This window comes from Cynoglossus semilaevis, chromosome 3 (assembly GCF_000523025.1).
Source record: "Cynoglossus semilaevis isolate Cse_v1.0 chromosome 3, Cse_v1.0, whole genome shotgun sequence".
In the NCBI taxonomy this organism is placed as follows: domain Eukaryota; kingdom Metazoa; phylum Chordata; class Actinopteri; order Pleuronectiformes; family Cynoglossidae; genus Cynoglossus; species Cynoglossus semilaevis.
This window is the reverse complement of record NC_024309.1, coordinates 16,142,932-16,152,609: the sequence shown is the minus strand read 5'-3', so window position 1 is coordinate 16,152,609 and position 9,678 is coordinate 16,142,932. Positions and strand designations below refer to the sequence as shown.

The following is a 9,678-nucleotide window of genomic DNA, read 5'->3' as shown; positions in this document are numbered from 1 at the left end:
ACATAATTTCCACAGGTACAGTCTGGTCGTGTGTGAAGAAGTGTGGAGACATCTCTACAGCTCTCCACCTTCAGCTCAGTCTCATGTTCACAGTCAACCCTGATTGGTCCAAACACAGAGACGATCTAGAATATTCCGTCTCTGTCTTTTGTCCTGGTCACTCACTCACTGCTGCGCTGGGATAAAAGTGTGATTATTTCCATTATTTCCGTCTGAATGTGCTCCGTCCCTCCTCCTGTGGCCTGGTTTGGCACCTCCTCTGTCAAACACATCAGTCTGAGCACAAAGGTGCTGCTGCTCCCGCCTCCTGGAGCCAACGTTCAGGAGAGTCGGAATCACCGATTGAGGAGGAAAAGGTTTGAAGACGAGGCCTGTCTGTTGGTGAGGAGGTATCAATATTCTGATTTACACACAGGAACCTGATGAAAATGTATGAACAAACATCTGTCTCCACAATGAAGAGGACACCTTTCAACCACAACAAGTCAGGGAAGAAGTTGGAAGAGATCATTTCAGGAGAGAAAGCGGGGGATTTGAACTCCTCCGTCGTCGTCCTGGTTTCTAGGACAAAAATATCCTCAAAGAAATTCCATCCAATGACGTGTGTTAAGACCATGAAGCGGACGAACCCTGGTGCAGAGGAAACACCTCCAATTCTGATCCCAGAGAAAACTCCTCTGTTGGTTTTTATTCATGAAGACAATACACACAATCAACCTGCGTTCGACTTGGTCTTCAATATTTGATCATGAAAACACCCCGAGGCTCCTGACACTCTCACATCACTCTTTGTCTTTTTCATCTCCGTCAGACGGAGCCGCAGGCTTTTAATAATTGAATTAATTACAATGACAACGTTGTGTGTCCTCGTCTGATTGTAACAGGATCAGTGGGACGATAAGAGCTGGTGTCAGGCTCTGAGCTGCGGCAGAAGAACCCACGCGTCTGTTCCCGCCCACAGTCACTGACACGAACACCACTGACACTGCAGGGTCTGTTTTTAACTGGGAAAAAATTTAAATCAGGAGAAATGAACAGATTTTCTTAAGAAAATTGTAATTAAATCCAGTCATGTGTTATGTTAATGATTTAGCATCGTCCTGGCTAATTTGTAAGTATTTTTGCTAAGCTTTAGCTATAATGTGTTTTTGTTCTTTGTTGGCTTAAATTTATTTAATGTTTAAACCAAAGATGTTTGTTTAAACCAAACATCTTCTGATTTGTATTGGTTTTATTGGTTAAATTTACTCGTTTACGACCATTGTTTTTACCCACTTTTGTCCACAGTGATGCAGTGAGACAGAACTAGTCAGCTGTGCTGTGATGGACTCTGACAGCCTTTGCTCAGTGGTTGTGTTGTGGGCTGCAGACCACGATCACAGTCACAACCTGCTGTAGTATCAGCTGCTTCTAAACGGTTCTGTCTAACTACTGAAACGTGTGTTAAGTTTGGACTCCATTTTCCACACTTTTATTTTGGGGTTCTGTGTTAATTACCAAAGGGGAATTAATCTAGATTGAACTCATCTATCAAAACGATTAACACCAGAAGCTCTGAGATGACTTTTTTAGTAAACTGTGGGAGTGCAGAAGTTTTGGTGCTTCGTCAGCGACATTCTGGGTTTGGATCCACTTCTACAAAGATTGTTTTTTTTTAAATAAAAACTGAAGATTAGGGATCCTTCGGTCTACGAACAGATCTGTTTAGAAGAGATCGGACGTCCAGCCGTGAAGAAAGTGTTCGTCTGAGTGACAGACGACCACGTCCAAGGATACACAGCAGACAGTCACTGTAATGGACTGTGATTAAAGAACTGATGAGTGGAACTAACGAGGCCTTTAATGATCCAAAGACAAAGAGGACAACGGGAACGACTGGACACCTGTAACGACCACAGGCACGGGCTGGACGTGGTGACACAGATCAGTGTGTTTAACAGCAGCAGCAAGTCTTCAACAACAGGAGGACAGGAAGTTACTTCTCCGACAGCTGCCCTCTACTGGCAAGAGGTTCAGTACAGATATTTTTAATTTTAACTACTGTATGTGGAGATCTATGAACGCAGAGGCACTCACATCAGCAACGACCTCAAATGGAAAACAAATGCAGATCAAATCCACAAAAAAGCCCAGCAAAGACTCTTCCACCTCCAACAGCTCAAGAAGATCAGAGTGAAACCTCATCTCCTGTTAAAAGGAAGATGGGTGATGATGGTAACAGTTCTGGACCTGAAAAGATATCCTAGCAAGTAAGAGTAGTTGCGGCAGCCATTGGATCTCCAAGTGGAAATCACGTTTTTTCAAGAGACTTTTTGCTCTAAGCGGAGACTTCCTTTGTTCAAAGACTCTTTCAGTTTAATAAGTATTGGTACAGTATTCATTACCGACTGATCCTGCAATAAACTTTTGGACAGCGCTTCTGTCTTCGTGTGTTGCATTTGGGTCCAAAAGTCCAACATTCCTGACACTGAATGTTGTTGATATTTTCCACAAAAACTTACATGTAGAAGTCTTTTTTTTTAAAATAAAACGCAGAGGGTTCAAATTCAAAGAACCTAATAGTACAGAATAATCCAGTAGCAACAGGCATGTAATGGACGTCAAGGACATCACAGGCACCAAAGACATTGTGGGGTAATACACAACCAGGCTGCAGGTCGACAGAAACTGTTGTTATTTGACAGTTGCTGTTGAACATCAAGAAAGCTTAACTGATTGTTATTTGGCAGTTGCTGTTGAACATCAAGCAAGCTGTGTTTTCGATGGATCCTCCAGTTGACTTAGGTAAACCTGCTCAACCTGACAAAGTCCTCCCAGGATCCTACCTCCATTCTGGATCCTCAACCTACCGTGTAGAGGCCTTCCTGGGACAAGGCACTTATGGCATAGTGTCAAAATGTCTGAGACTGGAGGACAAGCAGACAGTTGCCATCAAGTTGCTGAGGAAGTACGGCCCCTATCTAAAGCAGGCCAAAATGGAGCTGGCTGCTTTGAACAAGCTGAAGAATCTGGACGCAGACAAATGCAACCTTGTCCGGTGGCATCAGGTCTTCACCGACAGAGGGCATGTTTGCTTGGAGTTTGAGCATCTGGACAAGAGTCTTTATGACTTAATGGCGGAGAGGAGTGGCCGTTCAATGCCGTTAAAACAGATCAGACCACTAGTTTACCAGCTGGCAGTGGCACTGACTCATCTGAAGGCTCAAGGTATCATTCACGCAGATTTGAAGTTAGAAAATGTGATGTTGGTCAACCACATTCAGCAGCCCTTCAGAATCAAGTTGATTGACTTCGGCCTGGCCCGTCTAACAACAGAAATAAAAATAGGGTCCTATATTCAAAGCCGGCCATATCGATCTCCAGAGATCCTACTTGGCCTGCCATTCACAGAGGCCATTGATATCTGGTCTCTTGGCTGCTTGGCTGCTGTTCTCTACCTGGGCACCCAGCTCTATCCTGGGAAAACAGAGTACCTCATGATGACTTACATTGTGGAGACCCAGGGTCAGCCTGCAGACCACATTCTCTCCCGTGGACGCAAGACTAAACGTTTTTTCCAACGAGTCACAAGCTCCACCAGCTCCACCAGCTCCACCAGCTCCACCAGCTCCACCAGCTCCACCAGCTCCACCAGCTCCACCAGCTCCACCAGCTCCACCAGCTCCACCAGCTCCACCAGCTCCAACAGCTCCACCAGCTCCCAGTGGAAACTCAAGAATCCACAGAGGATCAGCGTTGAGACAGGTCATATGCCAAAGGATGAGAGGAGTATTAAGTTAACCTGTTTAGATGACCTCGTCACTAACCAGAAATACTCTTATCTAAGTGATGTTGAAAAAGAGGCTCAAAAGACTGATACCATCATTTTCATCAACCTTCTTAAAGGGATGCTCCACCTTGACCCTTCCGAACGCCTCACACCCAGTCAGGTGGTTGAGCATCAGTTTATAACGATGCAACATCTCCACAGCATGATCCCCCTCAGCTTTGAAGTGAGATCCAACTTTCACCTCATGGACCAGTTTAAAAAAAGAACTGTGGTCAGTGAAAAGGATGAAACACTGCAGCAGCCGTCCTCTACCAGGACTGTTCTTGTCAAAAAGAACTGTCATCCCAACACCAAAAGTAGCTGTGTTTGGACCAACGCTTTTTCCAAGGCCACAAGGACTGATGAGTCACTGCTTACGGTAAAAGCCACCTTTCCCCCCTTTAAAAGGAAGATGGCTGATGATGGCAACGATTCTGGACCTAAAAAAAGTCGTACTGACTATCGTGCCTTACCTGTTAAAAGGAAGCTGGCTTATGATAGCAACGATTCTGATCCTAAAAAGCGTCGTATTGACTATGGTGCCGTCACTGTTATAAGGAAGCTGGGTGATGATGAAGACAGTTCTGGACCTAAAAAGAGTCGTACTGACTATCGTGCCTTACCTGTTAAAAGGAAGCTGGCTTATGATAGCAACGATTCTGATCCTAAAAAGCGTCGTATTGACTATGGTGCCGTCACTGTTAAAAGGAAGATGGGTGATGATGGTAACAGTTCTAGACCTGAAAAGATTCGTACTGACCATGGTGCCATCCACGTGGGCGTTGAAGTCCCCCAACAGGACGATGGAATCCCCGGGAGGAGCACTGTCCAGTACCCCTCCCAGTGTCTGCAAGAAGGCCGGGTATTCTACACTGCTATTCGGCCCGTAGGCCGAAACAACAGTGAGACACCTGTCCCTGACCCGAAGGCACAGGGAAGTGACCCTCTCGCTCAGTGGGGAGAACTCACGACTGGCAAGCTGGGGAGCTATAAGTAAGCCTACGCCAGCACGCCGTCTCTCACCGCAAGCAACTCCAGAGTAGAAGAGAGTCCATATCTAGTCGGTATCGCTCAACCACCTGCACGAGCTCAGGCTCTTTTCCCCCCAGCGAGGTGACATTCCATGTCCCCATAGCCAGAGTGGTTGTCCAGGGATTGGGCCGTCGGGGTCTCCGCCCACAACCGCCACCCAAATCACAAGGCACCGGCCCCTTGTGGGCCTTGCTGCGGGTGGTCGTCGCTTGTTCGGGCTGAGCCCGGCCGGGTCCCGTGAGCAAGGACCCGGCCTGACCATGGTGCCGTCCCTGTTAAAAGGAAGATGGCTGATGATGGCAACAGTTCTGGACCTAAAAGGATTCGTACTGACCATAGTGCCTGGTTTACAAGTGGTAGAGCAGGTATGTTCTGGGTTCCGTCTGTTCCTACTGTGAGCCTAAGCTCCAGAAACTCACTAATTTCTGTATCTGACACTTCTTCCAGCTACTCCAATGGAAGTGAAGCAGATTGAACACCCCGATGGAGACGTCCAGATACATGGCATTGAATGACCTGTGGGGCCTTGTGGGAGCCGCCCTGCAGCAAAGAACTACTACTTTCCTATTTGAGTGGTGAGCTCTCAGTGCTACTGACTTCATGGCCTTTATTTGGTGTTGTGTTTGGGGAATATTGATAAAGTTATCTGTGTTCTGCTTCACATTTCTTGAGATTCAGACCTGTTTATGTGCTCTGTTCTGTGGTACAGTCGGTTAAGTGTTTTGTTTGAGGGCGTTAAACGATCACTTTTAAAGTGATTCAATGTGATATCACCAGAGAAACTTCCTTTGATACTAAATATTAACCCTTAGAAATTGTAAAAAGTTCCAAGTCTTTGAAGCTACACAGTTCATGGTGTCTTTGATTGCTTTTATCTTAACCAGATGACTCTGTGTGCAAGAACTCTCCAACTGGTGCGACTTTATGAATGTGATGTGATATTTTTCCACAACACCATACATTTATGAGCAGTGACCGGTGTTTGTGGTCAGAACTTAGTGCTGACTTTTTCAGCAGGTGTTTGACAAAACTGTGATTCTGTAAAGAATGGTCCCCACTCTACCTGCCCAGAGTGAGCAGGTAGTACCACCAGGCACTCTTAACTCGGGCTCCTCCGTATACTGCGTGCAGTCCATCCTGGGACAGGGCGCCTATGGCATTGTTGTCAAATGTGTAAGAATAAAGGACATGACCACTGTTGCCGTCAAGATGATTAAGCAACGGCCGTGTTTTCTGAAGCTAGCCAACATTGAAGTGGCCGCTTTGAGCAGACTGAAGTCTCTGTGTGTTGACAAATGCAACCTTGTCAAATGGCACAGAGTCTTCATGGACAAAGGACATGTGTGTTTGGAGTTTGAACACCTTGACAAGAGTTTGTACGAGTTCCTGAAGGAGAGAGACCGCTGTTCACTTCTTCTGAAAGAGATCAGACCCATCATCCAGCAGTTGGCCAATGCACTCAACCATTTAAAGCTCGCAGGCATCATACATGCAGATCTCAAGTTGGAGAACGTGATGTTGGTCAGCCACGAGAAGGAGCCCTACAGGGTCAAAGTCATTGACTTCGGCATGGCCTGTAAGGACTCGGAGGCCAAAGTAGGGTCCTACATTCAAAGCCGTCCATATCGAGCCCCAGAGATCATCCTAGGACTTCCATTCACCGTGGCTATTGATATGTGGTCTTTAGGTTGCTTGGCTGCTGCTCTCTACCTTGGGACCCAGCTCTACCCTGGAAAGACGGAGTACGACATGATGAGGTTCATCGTGGAGACAAGGGGTCAGCCAGCAGACCACCTCCTCTCGCACGGACGAAAAACTTCTCGTTTCTTTCAGAGGGACAACAGTTCCACCCCTTCCCTGTGGAAACTCAAAAGCCCACAACAGTTCTATACAGAGACAGGGATTCGCCCAATGAAGAACAAACATTTCAGGGTTACCCGTCTGGATGATCTTATTCACACTCAGGCCGTCCACTGTGATAATGCTGCAGATAAAGTTGCTCAAATGAGTGACGCACTAATGTTTGTAGACATGTTGAAGGAGATGCTTCATCTTGATGCAACCAAACGAGCTACACCCGGTCAAGTGCTGCAGCACAAGTACATCACCATGCAGCACCTCATCAGCATGATCCCTCACAGTAACCACGTAGTCTCCTGTTTTCACATAATGGACCGTTTTCAGGACAAAAAAGATGCCCGTCCATCTCTGCAGAAGAATTCCCCCAGGTCTAATATTCCTGTGGAGCTGACTGCAATGTACAGGAAATAAAGGACTCTATTATTACTGCAAGGACCCAAGACTAAGTGAAAATGTCCTGGACCTGGACCTGGATCTGTTCAGAATAACAACAAGTGCATCCAGGATACAAGAACATCTTCATAAGCAAAGAGCAAAAACGCCAAGCTCCATGAGAAAGGCAGGTCGACTGACTCTTCAAACACACAAAAACATCAGGTTGCATCTTCAGCACCAGACTCAACGTCTAATCAGAAATAAAGATGAGAGAAAAGAATCATAGGTCAAAAAGTTTCTTTTTTATCTAGGGGTGTCCATTTACAGGAGTCTAACGGGTTTTTGGAACAGTGATCATACACATACAGACACTAACGCTCTCTATTGGCAAGAATCTGGTGATACGATAAGTATCATGATACAGGGTTAGATATCAACAGTTTGATATACGGCCATATACTGCAAGTCTTTGAGTTCGTAGCTGTAGTCCCAGTGTGATCTAGTCTCAGACTCTGCCCCCCCCAGTGTGATCCTAGTCTCAGACTCTGGTCCATCTGAACATCAGTTCCTAACTCTGGAACAGAGGGGTCTACATTTGGAATCACTAGAGAAGAAAGAAAAGAACAAGAACATGAACCAATACCAGGAATATTGGAAAAAATCAAGAACTGATCAATGACTGAGGAGACTGATAATAACGACAATCATTGACAGTAATGATGAGGTGAGCAGGACACACACACACACACACACACAGTTTCTGCTGGAACCATTCTGGGTCTTTGATAGAAATATTTTCTCCTGTTCTTAGTCTGTTGAACCATACCAAACACACACACACACACACACACACACACACCTTCTGTTTTGTGGAGAGGCCACAGCAGGACACGTGTTAATAGGTAGTGAGGAGCACATCAGAGGAGGAGAACAGTGGTGATTATCTTCTCCACCTCCTTGAAGTAATGGATGAAGGCTCCACCACAGTCATGTAATAGGCTACTTAAGTCTGTGAAGACTGTGGAAATGTCTCCTCGTTCCCTATTCGCCAGCTCCTCTCACCACTCTCTGTTTTTGTGCTAAAATCCACTTTTGTCTGAATGGCTCTGATGAATAGCTGTGAGGATCTGGGTTCTTCTTTCTCCCTGACACAATAATGAAAGACCACACCATCAACGTGCTTTTTACTCCCCCTCGGACAAATCCCCGCAATCAAGAGTCATTTAAGAATATGACACATCCGGGCGCTGAAGACCCGCGTGACCGAGGAGGAATAATCACACTGTTATCCACACTCTGACATCATTAATGAGGCGGAAGAAAAGAAGAGCAACCCTGAGGTGAAGAGGAGGACAAGAAGAACCAGGAGATAAATGGACCTGTTGTTCCGACCTGATCACTTTGTCCTAGTCGTAGCTGCAACAGGAAGTGCTATACAACGAGCTAATTTAAGTTTTGTATCATGGGAAAAAAAAAAACAGGCTTTTAAATACTTATGAAAAAATGTTCATCGTTTGCTTCTGCAGCTCAAACATGTGGCTCTTGTTCACGTCTGACAGACGGGGGTTCATATTTTTCCTTCTCAGAATCCATTCACTCTGACAGTATATGATTATAACCTTCAGTCAGCTCGCACGGATGGTTTTCTAACCAGATTTTCAGCACAAAACTCCAAACAAAGACATGACAAATGAGAAACGTCCAATCGGACCCGAGGTAATAACGTGAAGGCAGCAGGAAGCAGCAAATGGAGTCTGATGGAGAAAAGATGGAGTTCCAACGTATCAGTCGGATCTGCAACCAAATCAACAGCCGACCAGGGAAGATTTCTGTGCTGCTTCGCTAAAAACTAATTTCACTGAAATGAAGCAGGAAGTGTTATTGTTAAAGGAGGCACCATTAAAGCACCGCGGTCCAACCCTACTGCAGAGCTGTCAAATATGAGGGGGATAATAGGTTTTATTGGCTGCAGGAGAACGACTCCCCACAGTAAGATCACAAATATTAAGGTTTTTTTGTTTTTATTTATTTCAAGTTCAGGCCCTTCTTTCAACAGTGATTGTTTTTTATTTCTCAGAGGCTGAAACAGTTGGACTGCACTTTTCTGGAACGAATTCAATATTATTAAGAGTGAAGTGATTAAGTCAGTACGTTATAAAGTACTGACCAGGACAGGGGTCTCCAACTGTACTGGTCGGAGGGACAGGATTTTTTATTATTTCATTTTGGATTCCAGTCACGGCCTGATTGGACCCTTCGTTGGACCAGTTTCAGCCCACTGGCCACAAGTTGATAATCACTGGATTAGTACTGATTTTCTAAGGTTTTCACTCTCTCATACCTTAGGTGGCACAAACTGACCAGCGGAGGCAGCAGTGGACCACACGCTACTACAGTGTGAATAACTGAATCCGACAGAAAACTTATTCTGTGATATCATCAATTTAATCGGGCAGAAATGTATTTAAACATGACTTTTGGAAACTGAATTTCTTGACTCTAATCCCTGACTTTGAATTCCTCCTCGTCTGCGACGCGGGTCCGACATGATAAAGGCATAACAAGTCACGCTTATCAGAGTAGAAGAAGAACAAAAAAAAAAA

General features: G+C 45.4%; 2 protein-coding genes across 2 annotated transcripts; both read left to right on the top strand.

Annotated features, from left to right (window-relative positions):
• Positions 1 to 17: 17 nt before the first annotated feature.
• LOC103377545 (homeodomain-interacting protein kinase 2-like) lies at positions 18 to 5,305 on the top strand. The gene is made up of 4 exons (XM_025054707.1): positions 18 to 3,603; positions 3,886 to 4,533; positions 5,123 to 5,205; positions 5,288 to 5,305. Exons 1-4 carry the CDS (start codon positions 2,763 to 2,765, stop codon positions 5,303 to 5,305), a joined length of 1,590 nt encoding a protein of 529 aa, XP_024910475.1. The 5' UTR covers positions 18 to 2,762.
• A 424-nt stretch (positions 5,306 to 5,729) lies between these two features.
• Positions 5,730 to 7,340, top strand: LOC112486853 (homeodomain-interacting protein kinase 1-like). Its single transcript, XM_025054595.1, has one exon. The coding sequence runs from the start codon at positions 5,888 to 5,890 to the stop codon at positions 7,109 to 7,111; it is 1,224 nt and encodes a 407-aa protein (XP_024910363.1). The 5' UTR covers positions 5,730 to 5,887; the 3' UTR covers positions 7,112 to 7,340.
• Positions 7,341 to 9,678: the final 2,338 nt, after the last annotated feature.

Bases quoted from the DNA above. Each gene is read 5' to 3' on its own strand.
- LOC103377545 (XM_025054707.1), top strand. From the start codon at position 2,763: ATGGATCCTCCAGTTGACTTAGGTAAACCTGCTCAACCTGACAAAGTC. The intron at 3,604-3,885 runs CCAGCTCCACCA...ACCTTCTTAAAG, and splicing joins CACCAGCTCCACCAGCTCCA to GGATGCTCCACCTTGACCCT. The intron at 4,534-5,122 runs GTAACAGTTCTA...CCCTGTTAAAAG, and splicing joins AAGGAAGATGGGTGATGATG to GAAGATGGCTGATGATGGCA.
- LOC112486853 (XM_025054595.1), top strand. From the start codon at position 5,888: ATGGTCCCCACTCTACCTGCCCAGAGTGAGCAGGTAGTACCACCAGGC.